Raw genomic sequence first — 16,562 nt, 5'->3', positions numbered from 1 at the left:
TTTCTCGGGTGTACTTTCACATGACGAGGCTATGACGCTGCGAAGAGGGAGCCGTGCACTGAGGTGAGGCAGTGCACTCGGCCATCGTTCGCTGCTGTTGTCATGAATTGGACCGGCCGGATGTACTCAATTTCATCTTCTCCCGAAGAGAGATCGGCATCTCAAGTCCCGATCGTCGGACCGATCCGTAGGACTTCACTTCAACCACCTCAGACCTTGACTGCGGCATCAGCTGTGGGCAATGATGGATCCTCAACTCGTGCTCTTCCGCCGGCAGTATCTCCAGCTGTTTGAGCCAGACTTCTTAGCTTGGCCGCCAAAACAGCTACTGAGAGACGCAGATGTCCAATCATGGCTCCACGCAAATCTCTTCAACAGCGACAAGAATCCTAGGCTGCCTCCTGAACGATATCAGTTGAGGGTACTGAAGCCCTTGGTCAAGAAAATCGAGCAATCAATCGAAGACCCCGAAGAAGATGTAGGTCAATCAACGAACAATCAACACCGTCTCCTCTCTCAACAAACTTCCCACGTTCCTATCCCACTCTATTCTGATTTCCATTCTCCATCTCTCTAGGAAATCTCAGACCTCCTCATGACCCACCTCTCCACCCTCATCACCTCCACCCTCCCCTCCGAATCCCAAGCCGTCCAACAAAAATCCCACGTCACATTCGTCTGCCTCCCACCCACCTCCCCCCAGCAAAACCTGCACCTTCCCCCCTCCGAAGAACCCACCCTCACCCTCCTCGAGCGCCCGCACCTCATCTCCGGCTCCCTCACCACCGGCTTCCGCACCTGGGAAGCCGCGCTCCATCTCGGCTCGTACCTCCTCACATCCCCTGACCTCATCCGAGGCAAGAACGTCCTGGAACTCGGCGCGGGAACGGGCTTCCTCTCCATCCTCGCCGCGAAGCATCTAGGCGCGCAGCACGTCACGGTTACGGATGGCGACGAGGGGGTCGTGGAGGCTTTGAAGGAGAATTTCTTCTTCAATGGGCTCGATGACGAGGGGGGCAGAGTTGGCGCGAGTGTGCTCCGGTGGGGGAGGGGCTTCAAGGGGACGTGGGTGGAGGAGGAGTTTGAGAAGTGGCCGGTGGATCTTGTTGTTGGGGCGGATATTGTAAGTTCTTTTTGCTTTTTGGCGGAATGGTTGGTTGGTTGGTGCGGGGAAGGGTTTACTGATTTGAGACACAGACGTACGATAAGCAGGCTATCTCGGCGCTTGTGGCGACGATGAGGATGCTGTTTGAGTTGAGGCCGGGTGTGCAGGTTTTGATTGCGGGGACGGTGCGCAATGCGGAGACGTTTGGGTCGTTTACGAGTGCTTGCGGTAAGTTGTTGGAAGATTTCGTGTTCTGACGTCCGCTGACTGGTATCTCCAGAACGAAACCACTTCGAAATGACTGAGATCGACTTTCAACCCAGACCGATACGCGAGCAGACTGCGCTCTTCTATGCCAAAGCAGTGCCGTTCAAAACATTCCTGATCCGTGGGCCTCCCATTGAGAGGGCGAATTGAAAGAAAGCTGTTCTGGAAAAGGATCATTAGAAACGCCGACCATGACCTACACCAAATAATATGTACAACAAAACAAGCGCAATCGTAAGACTTTTCACACAGGGCAGTATCAGCGGCAACGCTTGCGAACCAAGAGACTGCATCGCAGAAGGAATCAACTCCCGCAAATACCTCGCTCGTCTATCTCTTTACTCTCCCTTGAGCTTGTCCTGCTTCACGCTCCACGCCATCTCCAAGAGATCTTGCTCCTCCTTCAAATGCGTGCTCTTGAGACCGGTGGCCACCGACGCACTTGGGTTGCGGCCAGCGTACATGACGTGCTTCCTGTCGTGGTGCTGTGTGTTGTTGAGGAGAGTCTCGATTCTAGGTTGAGTGAAGGACCAGGCGCCGGCATTGAGTGGTTCCTCTTGGCACCAAACGACCGTCTCGGCGTTGGGGTAGCTGTCGAGGTTATCACGGAGCTGAGCCCATGGGAATGGGTTTAGCTGTTCGATACGAGTAATGGCGGTGTCGGTGAGGTTGTTCTGTTGTCTGTACTTGAAGAGCGCGGCGAAAACCTGGCCAGAGCAGAGAATCACGCGCTTGATCTCGTCGTGAGGCTGGATCTTGAACTCGGCGTTCTCGTCGTGCGCAGGGTCGGAGATGATCCACTGGAAGTGGCTCTCTCCGGTGAAGTCGTCGAGGCTGGAGCGAGCGAGTGGGTGACGGAGCAAGCTCTTGCTGAAGAATGAGATCAATGGCTTGCGGAACTGGCGGTTCATCTGGCGGCGAAGAATGTGGAAAGAGTTGGATGGGGTAGTGCAAGCAACGATCTGCATGTTGCAGTCCTGGTGCTGGCGCTCAAGCTTATCTGGCGATGGGAAGATTCTGGGGTCTTCGTTGCAAAGCTGCAAGAATCGCTCCATACGGCCAGAACTGTGCTCTGGACCTTGTCCGTCGTATCCGTGCGGCAAGTTCATGACCAGACCAGATCGCTGCAGCCACTTGACTTCTCCTGAAGCAATGAATTGATCGATGACGCACTGTGCGTTGTTGGCAAAGTCACCGAACTGGGCTTCCCAAATGACCAGAGTATTAGGAGACGAGAGAGAGTATCCGTATTCGAAGCCAAGAACACCGTACTCGCTCAAGCTTGAGTTGGAGATGACGAAAGACGCCTGCTCCTTGCTCAAGTGCTTGAGAGGAGTGAAGGTGTCTTCGCTTTCCTGGTCGTGAAGGACGGCGTGTCTCTGCGAGAAGGTACCACGTTCAACGTCCTGACCAGATACACGCACGTGGTGACCCTCCATACAGAGGGTACCAAACGCAAGAGCTTCAGCAGTCGACATGTCGATGTTCTTACCCTCGTCAACAGTCTTCGTTCGGTTGGCAAGGATACGCTTCAGGTTGCGGTGGACATGGAAGCCCTCCGGTGGCTCACCAATAATCTTGGCAATGTACTGGAGTCTGTCGGCATCAACTGCGGTAGGCTCGTGTGGCAAGACTTCGGTGGCAAGCTCCTTTGGCGACTTGAATCCGTTCCAAGCACTGGTCAGCCATTCACGAGCGGTTGGTTGGTAGTCCTTAGATCTCGAGAAGGAGTCTTCCAGCATGCCCCACACCCACTTCTTGTGCTCGTCGATATCGTCCTTGGTGAAGGTCTTGGCATCGAGCAGTTGCTGGACATACTTGTCAATGGCTGGCTGCTGCTCGTTGATGCGCTTGTACATCAGGGGCTGAGTGAACGAAGGCTGGTCAGTCTCGTTGTGTCCCTGCTTTCGGTAGCAGACGATATCGATAATGACGTCCTTCTTGAACTCAGCACGCCAATCAGCCGCGAGCTGGCAAACGAAGTTGAGAGCTTCAACATCATCACCGTTGACGTGGAAGACAGGTGCATCGACGAATTTGGCAATGTCAGAGCAGTATGGGGTCGAGCGGGCGAAACGTGGGTCAGTTGTGAAACCAATCTGGTTGTTGACGATCAGGTGGATTGTGCCGCCGGTCTGGTATGCGGGAAGCGCATAGAATCCCATAGTCTCGTACACAACACCTTGAGCGGCGAACGCAGCATCACCGTGAAGCAAGACGCCCATAGCGGATGTCGCCTGGTCCTCATCGCCGTTCATGTGCAGGATAGCGCGAGCCTTGCCCAGCACCACTGGATCTTCGGCTTCCAAGTGAGAAGGATTGGCGACGAGGGAGAGCTGAACACGCTTGCCGGATGGAGTAGGACGCTCGAAGTTCATGCCCAGATGGTACTTGACGTCTCCAGAACCCTCGTCGGATGGCTCAGCGGAACCACCAAATTCGGAGAAGATGGACTCGTTTGGCTTGCGAACGACGTTGGACAAGACGTTCAGGCGACCTCTGTGCGGCATTCCAATGACAATATCCTTGACACCGTAGTCGACCGAGCGATCAATCAAAGCTTTCATGCCAGGAATCAAAGACTCTCCACCCTCCAAACCGAAACGCTTGTCGTTGGGGTACTTGGTAGCCAGGAAAGACTCGAATGACGAAGACCAGATGAGACGGTCCAGGATGCGGCGCTTCTCGTCCACGGAGTACTTGTAGGGCTGTGGCACCTCTATTCTCTGACGCAGCCAGTCGCACTGATCTCTGTCGGGAATGTGAATGTACTCAATACCGTATGGACCGCAGTAGAGACGCTCGCAAGCCTCAATGATCTCGCGCAGAGTCATCTTGTCCCGCGATTCCGTCTTGAAGCGTGGTAGAATACCAGGACCCAGGGTGTATTCCGTCTCCATATCAGCCTCGCTGAAACCGTATGTCTTCAAATCCAACTCTCTTGGTACTGTTGCTGTTTGACTTCTTATGCCCAATGGATCTATCTTCGCCTTGTGGTGTCCTCTTGCCTGGTATGCCCGCACGAGAAGCTGGACCTTCAAGTGGTTCATAACATCACTGCCTTGGCCTTCGCCCATAGCAGCTCCAGTTGCGAATGATGGTGCTGTGACGCCTCCCACAGGGTTGGGAACAATCGTAGGTGGAGGAGTGAAAGCGCGGCTCACTGGCATGTCGCCACTCTCCATGTTCTTGAAGTAGGCTTGCCACGAGACGTGCACAGAGGTAGGATCTCTCTTCCATTCTGCATACATCTCATCGACATAGTTGGCGGTGTTTCCTGAGAGGAAGGAATCGGAGGGGTCCACGCCATGTTCGGTATCTTCGGCTGCCACGGCATACTGGCGATGTTGCGCAGTGAAGGCGTTGTAGGAGGCAATCCCCAGCTCCCGTCTCTTGGCTACCAGAGCAGTTCGGGGCGCGTTGGGAGCAATGCTAGAGAAGGCTCTGGTAGCGGCACTACCAGTGGCCAAGCGTTTGCTGCATCGACAGAGTTGAGAAAGCAGCATGGCTGCGGATGCTCATCGAGTCGCGGATTGTCTTGGAGCAGCGTGCGGTGTTGGAGAAGACGCGGGGCGTCGCGTGATGTGGATAGGGTCACTAGGTGACTGGATGGGGTGGTGTGTGTGCAAGTGTTCAGAGGCGCAAGCTAGAAACACGAGAGCTGCTCTGCTGGCGGCGTTGTTCCGGGCCATGAACCGAACTACCCGTCTTGCCCGTCTTTTGCCTGACCACGAGCGATGTGATTGGCTTTCGGCCCTCGTCCGCCGCTAAAGTGCGGTATTTCTTTCACGTGTGAATCCTTTGAACATTACGCCAACATCACACGGCCTCACCTTCCCAGACACAACATCGCATGAGACTGGACTCGCCTAAGGATGACTGGAATGATTATTGCTGATCAAAGACCTCCTTGACCATTGCTCTGCGCATTGTAAGCCATGGCAAGAGGCGGCCTGCACTGCCGCTGCTGCATCCCAACCTGATCCTCCTTGAGACACCCGAGCCCGACTTCTCCCGTATTCATTCGCCCGCTGTTTCTGCGAGTTCTTGATCGATAGGGAGATAACGAGACCTCCAGACTCTACTCGGTTGTGTGTACCTGTACTGGACCAGTCTCTCTTGTAGTGGAAGTCCTCACTCAAAATCCTGGCGAGATGCTCATGAATGCATTGAGTGGGTGCGTTGCTCATGACTTGATCATGTAGCAAGTCAGACTGGACACAGCGATATGTCTCGGTAAGGCCAGAATACAGTTGCCCGACTGAATAGGCACTTTTGTGTCTTCTTGTCCTGGAGTAGAGGAACAAACGAAGTCGATGTCATTATAGTTTCACTTCTAAGCTGCACCTTCCCTAAACGCCGCTGGCTTCAACAGCACGTGGCAGCTTCTTGGCAACATGTGAACGCACTATTGAGACAGTAGTAACTAGCCGCCATCCTCATTTTCTCTCAGCCAACACCAGACGGCGACACCAAAGTTCTCCCATCCACGCAACCACTCCAACAACGTCGCCACCACGAAACATGTCCTTCGTCACCACCCTGAAAGAACAATCGGTAAAGTCTCCCAATCCTGCGACGTCGCAAGATTCACCATTTAACACTTCTTCCAGCCCGCCTACGCTGCCTATACTGCCCTCCCTCGCCAGCCCAAAAATGCCCCTCGCTTCACGGACAGTCCCCACGGCTATCCGATCGTCGAACCCGGCGAGCTGTTCTGTCGGATGGACGGTGTCGGACGGCCATGCTGTGGCACGAAGCTGCTGTCCACGGAGTCGCTGCTTTACCACATGGAGGCAGTCCACGGTGCTATGAGGACGAGTCGGCCGGTGGAGAAGCAGTGGAGCAGTAGCGATTTGGGCGAGTTGGAGAGGTTGCACTGTAAGTGGCGAAGAAAAGCGGTTCTGTGAGGTGAAGTTAACAAGCCGTGTCTTGCAGACTTCTACAAGCATCTGATGAAGGATGAGGCGTATCCCGGGAAATCGAAACATGAGGGGTATTCAGGAAAGGCGAAAACTACAATCAGTCCGGAAGTCGAAGCCATGACCAGAACAACCGCACCAACACGAACACCAGACGCACCGAAACCTGGGTTGAAACGCAAATTCCCCTTTCCTGCCAGTAACGGCGGCGCACATCGCACGATCCCACCACCAAGATCTACGCTGAAGCGCAAAAAGACTGCCGAAGAGTCCTCCACTGACGCTTTCGTCGCTCAGATGATCCTGACTCCCAATAAACGTCCTCGACCGACCGGTCTAACCTCAACTCTGCTCAGAGCTTCACCACCCAAACCTCCATCCCAGAAACTCGAACCTCTCGCCCTCCGCGGCGAAAAGCTCCTCAAAGAGATCGCCGTCAAAGAAGCCAGCATCAAATCAGAATTGAAAGAAAGCCAGCTGAAAGAAGTCAGAATCAAAGCAGAGCTTTTGGAGGCGCAGCTATTAGAAGCGCAGATTGCGCAGGATGTGTCGAAGGCGAAACTGAGACAATTGGATTTGGGGAAGGAGTTGAAAGAGATTGTGGAGAAAGATGGGAGGGTGAGAGCGAGGCTGGAGGGCGTTGCGGAGGGGAGGGGAAGGGTGGTGGATTTGTTGGATGATGAGGATGGGTAGCTGGGAGGACAGGCTATTGGTGGTTATGGAGACCATTCAAGAGATTATCAGCCCGGTACCATGCAATCGAGCATCTCCAGCTCAGAAAGCAACGACATCCTCCTCCTCAGCACCAGCCCACAGTCTCCTCGGCTGATGAACCTTCCTCGCACTCCTCTTCCTAGTCTTCTCCTTCTTGCTCGAGCTCGAAGACGAAAGCTTCCCAACGCCCGCACTCCCCGGCACAGCAGAAGCATCCGCATCTGCATCCGCGATCGTCAACCCACTGAACTGACTGAGCACACTCGAATCCGTCCCCTCTAGCGTCCCCGAATCCGTGAGCACATTCGCCGCACAAGCCCTACCCAGCGCATCGGTACAAGCGCTATCACTCGAAGAAGGCGCATAAAGCGAAGCAGCGAAGTCTTGCGCTGGGTTGGTAACATTGTCGAATGTGCTGCCTTCGAGCAGGATGTATGCTTCTTCGCCTTCGAAGGCGTGGCCGCTGTTGTCGGCCCAGTAGTTGTTAACAGCGTGGAACAGGGCATTCCCGCCGACTTTAGGGGAGCGGCCTGAGGTGTGGTGGATGTAGTTGCCTTTGAAGGTGATTTGGTCACCTTCGCCGATGAAGAAGAGGCCCCCTTTGAAAGGTCAGTCTTGACGCTAGGGTTTGGGGGTTTCGTGTTGACTTACAGTAGTGGTTGCCGTCGCAGGAGGCGGACCACGAGGTCTGGCCATCAAATTCGCTGTTGGTGATGGAGATGGCTGTGTTGGTCTCGTAGCCGGAGACGATGAATTGGCGGCCGATGAGGGAGATCTAATGTGATTGTGTGAGCAGATTGCTTTTAGTTGCTCCTCGAATGTGGATGAGCATACCTTGACGTGATCAATCCAGATATTGCTGCTACCATCTAGAGTGATAGCATCGCCACCCCAGACGTACTCAGGGTTGAGGTCGGTGATGTGAATGTTCTGGATAATCACATTGGACACACTGTTGACGAATCTCAAGCCTTTGCCTTTGATGACACCAGCGTCGCCCACGCCGATGATGCTCTTGTCGGATCCAACGTTGATAGCGGTAGTACCAGCAACATCGTAGGTGACCTCAGCGGCTGGATTGTCGCCACACCAATCGTTGGCGTTGATGGCCAATTGGCAGCCAGCGGCGGTACCCCATGGAGCGCAACCGGTCTCCGTGGTGGTGCCCTCGGTGCCGGTGAAGTCGAACTCCTGGTTCAGAACGATGGTGAGCGCGTCCTCAGACTCCAGGTATGAGACCAGCTCGTCGGTGGTGGTTGGAGTGACGGTTTCACCGGCAGCACCACCAGTTGTGCCGGCTGCAAAGCCTGGAGCCTCGCCAGAGACTGTTTGAGCCAGGACGGCAGGCGTGATGGCGGCCAGCGCCAGAGTGAGAGCCACGGAGGTGTACATAGCGAATGAATGGCTGTCTCTAGGACAGATGGGGAAGGGAAGGAAAGGAGGGTGTGTTGTGTGTGCCTACCTTTGGAATTGAGCTGCATTATAAAAGATTCTGAAGCTATGCGAGCAAGTCCGACTGTGACGCCGTCTATTCGAGTGTTTGAACAAGCGGTTTGGCTGTTGCTCGAATGCATCAACCTGAGACGTACCATCTGGGGCGCTCAATTTCGCTTCACTGCAGGCGTGGAAGCAAGAGCGGATGCATTGCCGCTTGTGGACGTCCACGTCGATATCATGAGCTCAAACAGTAAGGCCAAAGTAGAGCTTGTCGTTAGATTGGTAGTCGTCGATTCCCGGATCCGTGCATATCAAGGTGATATCCTCCGAGTCTGCAGGTTCAGTGTGATAAAGCTCGAAGTGGATCCGGTTGTAGTGGTTGAAGCCGAAAGAACCCAGCGTAGATCACCCGTTGCCGAGCACACGTGTGGTGCTACTGCGCCAGACATATGAGCCAAGACGGATAGTCTGCGAGGCTTCGCAGATGCCATGCTTTTGCTTGATGGAACAATGCAATGCCAAGCTGGTAGAGCGAAGTCGTGATGAGGAGTGTTCCAAGCGACTTGCATTAAGCGCCCGTCGGTTGAGACGAGAAGCAATGTCGTCGAGTGCGCTTTCTCTCGCATAGAACACCAATATAATGTCCCGTGGTATCATTCCAATCACCCAAAGCGCCATCTCCATGCCATCATCGAATATCAGTCCCAAAAGACATTCAGTCTCGGAAGACATCATCCTTCTCCTCACCACGCCTTTCTCCGGAACCTCACGGGCCCATCAATATCTGTGATCTGCACATCATCACTAAGCAACTGTCCTTTCCGCAGTATCTCACAGTCTCCGAATTCCCGCAGCTCCCACCCGAGCTCATACACTCCAGGTAATGCGTCTTCCCACTTCTCGTAGCCTAGAGCTTCCAGCTCCTTGTTGCTCAGCAACTGGGCGACTTCGGACGGCTTGAAGACGTCTGGTGGCTCGACGTGGTCCAGCATCTGTGTGAAAGCTTTGCGGAGTGCTTCAGAGGTCGCAGCGTCCGTGGATCGAGATGGGACGCTCTTCTTGATGCCCCAGAACCATTCGTACCATGTTTGCGTGGGCAGGCGGGTCTGTGATTTGAGAGCTTTCAGCTGGGCATCACGGTCGATGCGGGCGTCCATGGTCACTGATGTGAGAACTGTAGAATGGCGTGAGTATTGGTTCGGTGTGTTGGTGGAAGTGGGCGGAGAGATTCAACTCACTCGTGACTTCGGCAAAATCCACGGCAAGCTCGGGCCAGCAGCGCGCTACGCTACGCTGGCTCCTTTTCGCGGTCCTCTGCTTCTCCATATCGCCGCAATGATAATGACGCGGGAGCATTCTGAACATGTCGCTGTATCCTTCTGCTATGTGGGGGACAGTACAACTCTTTGTTTGTCTCAGAAAGCTGGACGCTCTTTCAGACGGCGGATGACAGGGGCAAGCGACAACCAGCCCACGACGGCAGGACCCTTCGAGCTTGGTTGCCTCCAAGGATTCTTCGTTCGGGAGGCTAGCCAATGTCGAAGTATGCCAGGATGATGACGGTCACCTGAACAAGACTATCCTCTATCAACATTGCAACGCTCCACTTAGGTCCCGCCTTTGGCCCTCTCAAAGATTATCGCATGCCTTTGGCACACTCACTTTGCCACCTATCCTGCGATCTGCGATGCGAGATAAGTTGAAACGATACGGCGAGCTGTTCAACACACCACTTTGAGATTCTTCTACCTGTCAAGGTCTTGTCTGAAAGCACCCCAGTGTAGCCTAAAGACAGGCATCCCGCTGACATTCACCCACACCTGCTATCACGTGGACGCACCTGACAAGACTAGCGCTGTTCTTCACATCCCACAGAGTTCGACCAGAGTCCCTTGCCCACTCAGGTTGCAGGAAGCTGGCCGATCGTGCAACGATTGCCAGCACGTCGAGAGACTTGACAGGGTTCCCCACCTGCGCAGAAGGTGACGAAGATTCAGGACGCTTCTCGGTTGGACGTCTCCAAGAACGTACCGACTTGCATTCGCTCTTGTTCAAGAGCAAAGTCACAACTATCTTACATCACTTCGGGGTCGGCACTTCGAGCCTCGCTTCAGGGCTGCTTTCCTGATCCGACTCGTACACCTTTGCAGCAAATCCCAGTCCAAAGGCACGCGTGCAAGCCGAAATCGCCAGCGAAGCGAAGAGTATGGAAGCAATAGTCCAAGATAGTCCCCAGGCGTAACCGAGCGTTGGCTTGAAAGCAGGTGCGTCGTTGACTGGGAAGAACAATTGCTGAGCAAGTGTCTCGCAGACACTATTCTCGTCATCAGTCTCACATTCTCGACATGTGCGGTGTGTTCACTCACTATCCCATAGTCGTGATCATAGCTGTGGTCACTGCCCTGAGCTGCTTATCGCCTCCACACGAGCTTCCCGCCCACCCGTACACTATCGGCCCAATGGTACTGTATCCACTTCCTGCGATAATGTACGTCGACATCAGCCAAGCTCGGTCGTGCCCCGGCCAGGCTGCGAAGACTGCGTATCCATAGATCTGCAAGATGCCAAAGCCAATGATGACCAGACCTGGCTTCCGAGACCAGTCTGCTATTATACTTGCGGCTATGGTGAAGACGATTTCGGAGCAGCTGACGGAGGTAGGTATGGCGTTGATTTGGCTCGGGGAGTATGAACGTAAAGAGCGGAGGTAGAGTGTCATCCAGCGAGGCATTTCGGTGCCGCAGGTAAGTTCCTTCATGCTGTGATGTGTCAGACCATCATTCAGTTGACCGAGTACGTCTTCAAAGGGACTCATCTTACCCATACGCAATAGGAAAGCAGTAGAACTGCCATGAGCAGAAGATACGTTTCAGAACCGACATATCGAATCGGCCTGTGGAACGACGTCCCTCCTCGTCAAGCCGCATCTCACTGATATTGTGCTCGTTCTCGGTCATCCACCATGGTTTCCTTGCCCGTGGCTCATCTGGTCATTCAATCAGTACAGACCGCTATGAGTTGAGGAAGAGTGCGCCTCGTACTAGGACAGAAAAAGAAGCCAATGAGAGCCACCGGTATACCCAGAATGGCATTGAAGATGAACAGCCATCGCCACGAGGCAAGGCCGTCGACGCCGTTCATCGACTTGTATCTGGCACTGATCAGCAATCTTCTCTAAACGAGTTGTACGAGACGTACAGCCCAGCTTGGATGTAGCCAGAAAACATGCTACCCGCGAACGAGGAAGCCGTGAAGATAGCCGACCGGCGATGGATCTCAGACCTGCGGTACCAGCTACCAATCTGTCGAATACTCATCAGCCTGCCATCTCACCACTGCAGCTGCTGTCAGGGTACGCTTACCAGATAGTACGACCCTGCCATGATGGTACTGGAGAAGAGGCCGGTTGCGAATCTGTAAGGAATGAGCGTTTGCTCTATCACCAACTGAGACGAAAATAATCTCTGACCGCAACCCGTATAGTGTCGACACTTGTTCCGCTTTGTACATGAAGAGTACAAACAACGAACTCAGCAGCGTACAGCATGGCAGCCAATATGCAGGCGATATGACCGTGAGGATTGGAGTCGACAGCGGCGCCCCCACGATAATGCCAATGTTGTCTGGTTGAGAGGAGACGCGACGGTCAGTGAAAAGGCTTTCCACGTATTGGGCCTCATGTTGATGTACGCACAGTAGGTTGTGATCCAGTTGAGTTCTTTCCCATCTGTTCCATCCGACCATTAGTGTCCTCGCAATGTCGGACTGGGATGAATAGCTACGTACGCAGGTGGAGATCCTTTTGCATCCCGCTCACATATGCATTTGTAACGCTGGTCTGCTCGAGGTACTTGATGAAGAACGACTACACCTGGTCAGCAAGCATCAACGATTCGTCTGGCATACCCAGAACATACGAGGCATGTGTAGAACAAAATGCAAAGATCCAGCTTGAGGATCAGTCGTTTCTCCTCTTTCGATGTCTCTGGCTCATGCCACCGCAAAATCGTCGGCATATGGAACCTCTTCCCTCGTCTCGAATCAACCACCTCGCTCATAGTGTACAGAAAAGACGGATCAAATCAATATCATGAAATCGGATAAGACAGCACCAACACCACAATCATAAGAAAACGTTGTTGATGTCTTTTATTCTCATCATCCTCTTCCCTCCACGTCGCTCCCTCGTGGCAACCACCATAATGGCCCCCTACCTAGCAGGAAAACTTTAACATCCAGTCCTGAGCAAGTTTCCCAAGCCTACAATTCGTCGCTACGGTGAGTCCGCACGCAGCGTTGGATATGATCGTGTGCTTAGTGAGTGAGCGCGAAAATTTCCGCTTTGGGGTGCGTCGGTCGCTGGATTGGGTATCAGGCTGGGGAGGGTTCGGTGCGACTCGTTCGGGAAGCGGATGTTGCGGCCGAGGGACGGAGGGCGTTGCGTAATTAAGTTGGGGTGAGTGTGGGATGGTTGTGGTTGTGGTGATCGGTGGAGGAGTTTGGGTTGCTTTGCCGGGAGTGTGTAAAGCGTCGAGACCATGCGGTGAGTGTAGTCATAGGCATTTTCCTTCAATCCGTGACCCGACCGTAATAAGTCTACTTGAAAGTCTTATAGAGCTCATGTTGATACTGATACCTGAATTTCTTCATGGCTCTCTTCATCGTCTACAAGCTGGCCTAGCTATTGTTGAAACTTGAATCTAGTGCCAGTTTCTCCGGCTCATCCGCCGAACAACTGTTCGACGAGACATTGTAGTTTCGTGGTGAGGTGAGTCTGTCTAGCTTGAACGTGAGTAATCAGATAAGACGTCTCACCCACTCGTAGTTGCGAATCTTGCGATGTACACTGTAGACCTGTCGATGATTGATTTTCACCCAAAAGCTGGACAATGTATTGTATTGGACGAGTCGCTCGATGCAGTTGCAAGACGCTGTTTCAGGCAAGACATTGATTGAGATGGTACGGCAACTGGATCTAGTCCTTCATCCAAAAGACAATGTCTCGAGCAAGAGACTTGGTGGCACAATTGTAGCGGCTTCCTATCCATTGTCTCCTTTAGTACAAAACCATTCGGAATTCCCTTCGAGATTATATTGAATGGCACACAAATCCATTCCTTCGTTCAAGATTGAATTGTACCTTCTTCACAGAACTCAATAAGCTTGATCGACATATATGAACAAAGCGGCCCCAAAGTCGTTGTCCACAGAAAGCAGCACACAATGCCTTTGTGCGATGCCTCAGCGGCGGTTGCGCCAATGCCATTGTTCCGAAAGCTCGGTATTATAAAGGCAGCGTTTCGACTCGATGTTGCTCAGTCCATCACAACTCCCACCCACCTCCGAAACCGAACCTCGAAGACCCAAATTTTCGAACACCATCAAAGCAGCAGGCCTGCTAACTCTCCCTCAATCTACCGACAACCTACTCCATCCGGAATGGAGTCCAGACTCTTCTTCGAGACTTCTCTGGCCTACCAGAACCTGCGCGCCGAGGAGCTTGCAATGGCAAACGACCCACACACGGCGCTAAGAGATCTGGAGTACAACCTCAGCCTGCAAGCAGAGCTGAGGGAGTCGCTTCATACCCTCGCGAAGGTCGCAGCCTACGCAGAGGAGCGCGATCGATTCAAGGCTCGAACTACCTCTTCGGAGATGAGCATATCTCCGAACGCCTCGCCCTTCAACACACCCCAGAAGTAGGCCCGCGCTGACCTTTGGGCCTACGGCAAGAAGTGTGATGAGCGCGGTGCCATTGAGGTGGTTGGGCGAGGTGCAAACGGTGCTCCGGCGCCAAGAAGCTGCTCACAGCTGGAGCAGCGATTCCCAAGTGTCGCAAGAAGGTAAAAAATCGATGCAGGACGCGACAAGGCCGGGGCCTGCACCAGGTAAGTAGTCAGAAATCACATATCATGGAAACCATGTCTTTCCGAATATCTCACATATCTCCCTCCACGTTTCAATAGCGCGCAAGTCCCCTCGTTACGCATCTTCATTCTTGCAAAGTCCGCACACCAAACAAAAAGTTGAGTCCATGACGTCAATCGATCGAAAATATCCAATGGTTCATCAAAACATAATTCACCACCAGAGGGCCGAAGCTGTCCGGTGGGAACCAAGAACTCACGTTGAAATGGTGACGAATCATTGGTAAAGGCTCGAACCAAGAACAGGTCTTGGAGGACGATCCGGCCAATTATCACCCGCTGGTTACATTGCCCCTTGCAATCTCGCTCGTCGACCACTGCGCCAAAGGCGCATGTGGATGAGTCGTTACGAGATTACAAAGTAAGCGGGGTAATTTTGTAATATGTAGTGTTGCCGTTTTGCGGCCGAACTTCGGCTGTCGCTGGTCGGGAGGACGATGAGGGGCAAGTTGCAGCTTCACTCGCGACAGTGTGCTTCCTTGTTTCGTCTCGACAGTGCACATCGCATCGTCTAGGCTCTCGCTTGCTAATCGGGCGCACGATCGTTTGATGCTGGGTCATACAACGCGCCGCGGTCGCTTCCTTGAGAAGTGTATCGAGCGAAAGTTTCGAGTTTTGCAGTCTGCTCGCTGTATGTAGCATTAGCATTATTATGACAGCAGCGGGAGTAGAGAGGTCAATATTTCATACCGAGGCGACAAGTAGACACAATTCATAATGAGTCTTCTGCATCCCTAGCACTTGCGAAAGACTATTTCTATTTTACTCCTATCATGAAAATCTTATCCCCTCTGTTAATGGCTACTACGCTTGAATTTCTTTGATAAACTGTGATAATGCAAGCTTTTGACGACATCGAGTGAAGCATTTTACTATCACAATTGATCCCGTTCCTTTGTAAGAACAGCGCAGCTCCGTACCGGTCACAGGCCGCGAATATCACATATCAGCGTGACCAGGAGTATCGGGTGAGTTCTGATGGCCCACCGTTGTGTGTATGAGTACAAAAAGCGTGAAAGATGTGGGAGACGTGTGAAATGTGAAATCTCAGATGGGAGGTGAAGTCAAGTTACGGACCCACTTTCACCCTTGTTTTGACTCAGCCCTATCTATGGCATTCCGTATCTCTACCCGCCACCTAACATCTCCACGTTCCAACTCCGACATAACGACAACATTCGCCAACATGACCGGCGGCGATGAAGAGACCTCATTTCTGGAAGTCGTCAAGGCATGTGACGACTTCCCATACGGCCCAGCCGCCGAGAGCTATTATCAGCTCTACTTGCCCGAGGACGACCAACCGCATGGATACATGCTGCCAGAGATCGTCCACAAGATGCCTTGGACGCAGCACTTCTCCATCAGTCACGAGCATCCTCGCAAGATTCGAATTTTTGACCGCTCAAAAGGCAAGGACACGGCCACCGCGATCAACGCCGCTTTTCAGGAAGTCGTGGACATTTGCATAGAGCGCGATTTGTTCCATGTTATATGCGCCAGGCATAGCGAGCCGTTTGCTATCGCTGGAGCTCGCTACGGATCACCGGTATATGTTGAGCGCTTTGCTGCTTCGCTTTTTGGAATCACCACCCGAGGAGCTCATCTTGTGGCATACAGCAAGACGCCTGAAGGCGAGATGAAGCTCTGGATACAAAGGCGTTCTGCTCATCTTTACACCTACCCAAATATGCTTGATAGCGCAGTCGCTGGTGGTGTCAAGTCCGGAGTCTCGCCTTTCGAAACCATCGTGCAGGAAGCAGATGAAGAAGCCTCCCTCTCGAAAGACTTTGTTCGCCAACATGCAAAGTCAAAAGGCGTACTTTCTCACATGGGTCTTACTGGCAAGGGTTTTCCTGGCGAGCAGGGTCTTGTAACGCCTGACTACATATACGTATTCGACATTCAGCTTCCACCAGATGTCAAGCCCAAGCCTTACGATGATGAAGTTGACTGTTTTTATTGTATGAGCATTGACGAAATAAAGAAGGCTTTATTTGCTGGCGACTTCAAGCCAGATTCTGGAGCCGTCATCGTGGATTTTCTGATTCGCAACAGCGTTATCACGCCAGAGAATGAGAAGAACTTTGTGGAGATCAACATGCGACTACATCGATGGCTACCATTTCGAACTGGATGAGCAGGACCAGGTCGAGTCACATCCAGGCTTCCAGCCATCTCTTCATACTA

At 53.0% G+C, this 16,562-nt stretch overlaps 8 protein-coding genes across 8 annotated transcripts; 4 read left to right on the top strand and 4 right to left on the bottom strand.

Annotated features, from left to right (window-relative positions):
- Positions 1-241: 241 nt before the first annotated feature.
- M409DRAFT_68539 (uncharacterized protein) lies at positions 242-1,522 on the top strand (the record flags this gene model as incomplete). The annotated part of the gene is made up of 4 exons (XM_033817887.1): positions 242-478; positions 578-1,123; positions 1,198-1,333; positions 1,386-1,522. The coding sequence occupies 4 exons, from the start codon at positions 242-244 to the stop codon at positions 1,520-1,522; spliced, it is 1,056 nt and encodes a 351-aa protein (XP_033664115.1).
- Positions 1,523-1,710: 188 nt separating this feature from the next.
- Positions 1,711-4,878, bottom strand: M409DRAFT_26270 (uncharacterized protein; the record flags this gene model as incomplete). The annotated part of the gene is made up of 1 exon (XM_033808031.1): positions 1,711-4,878. One exon carries the CDS (start codon positions 4,876-4,878, stop codon positions 1,711-1,713), a length of 3,168 nt encoding a protein of 1,055 aa, XP_033664114.1.
- A 1,018-nt stretch (positions 4,879-5,896) lies between these two features.
- On the top strand, positions 5,897-6,987 carry M409DRAFT_26269 (uncharacterized protein; the record flags this gene model as incomplete). The annotated part of the gene is made up of 3 exons (XM_033808030.1): positions 5,897-5,929; positions 5,986-6,253; positions 6,311-6,987. 3 exons carry the CDS (start codon positions 5,897-5,899, stop codon positions 6,985-6,987), a joined length of 978 nt encoding a protein of 325 aa, XP_033664113.1.
- An 81-nt stretch (positions 6,988-7,068) lies between these two features.
- Positions 7,069-8,400, bottom strand: M409DRAFT_57526 (polysaccharide lyase family 1 protein; the record flags this gene model as incomplete). Its single annotated transcript, XM_033813656.1, has 3 exons — positions 7,069-7,607; positions 7,660-7,783; positions 7,843-8,400. 3 exons carry the CDS (start codon positions 8,398-8,400, stop codon positions 7,069-7,071), a joined length of 1,221 nt encoding a protein of 406 aa, XP_033664112.1.
- A 788-nt stretch (positions 8,401-9,188) lies between these two features.
- On the bottom strand, positions 9,189-9,602 carry M409DRAFT_26267 (uncharacterized protein; the record flags this gene model as incomplete). The annotated part of the gene is made up of 1 exon (XM_033808029.1): positions 9,189-9,602. The coding sequence occupies one exon, from the start codon at positions 9,600-9,602 to the stop codon at positions 9,189-9,191; it is 414 nt and encodes a 137-aa protein (XP_033664111.1).
- A 922-nt stretch (positions 9,603-10,524) lies between these two features.
- Positions 10,525-12,461, bottom strand: M409DRAFT_68536 (uncharacterized protein; the record flags this gene model as incomplete). The annotated part of the gene is made up of 10 exons (XM_033817886.1): positions 10,525-10,759; positions 10,812-11,204; positions 11,266-11,431; positions 11,487-11,596; positions 11,644-11,747; positions 11,808-11,859; positions 11,915-12,068; positions 12,140-12,172; positions 12,232-12,310; positions 12,363-12,461. The coding sequence occupies 10 exons, from the start codon at positions 12,459-12,461 to the stop codon at positions 10,525-10,527; spliced, it is 1,425 nt and encodes a 474-aa protein (XP_033664110.1).
- Positions 12,462-13,668: 1,207 nt separating this feature from the next.
- On the top strand, positions 13,669-14,148 carry M409DRAFT_57524 (uncharacterized protein; the record flags this gene model as incomplete). Its single annotated transcript, XM_033813655.1, has 1 exon — positions 13,669-14,148. One exon carries the CDS (start codon positions 13,669-13,671, stop codon positions 14,146-14,148), a length of 480 nt encoding a protein of 159 aa, XP_033664109.1.
- A 1,410-nt stretch (positions 14,149-15,558) lies between these two features.
- Positions 15,559-16,512, top strand: M409DRAFT_26265 (uncharacterized protein; the record flags this gene model as incomplete). Its single annotated transcript, XM_033808028.1, has 1 exon — positions 15,559-16,512. The coding sequence occupies one exon, from the start codon at positions 15,559-15,561 to the stop codon at positions 16,510-16,512; it is 954 nt and encodes a 317-aa protein (XP_033664108.1).
- Positions 16,513-16,562: the final 50 nt, after the last annotated feature.

Source organism: Zasmidium cellare (assembly GCF_010093935.1).
Source record: "Zasmidium cellare ATCC 36951 unplaced genomic scaffold M409scaffold_31, whole genome shotgun sequence".
Taxonomy (NCBI): domain Eukaryota; kingdom Fungi; phylum Ascomycota; class Dothideomycetes; order Mycosphaerellales; family Mycosphaerellaceae; genus Zasmidium; species Zasmidium cellare.
This window is presented reverse-complemented; position numbering and strand designations above follow the sequence as displayed.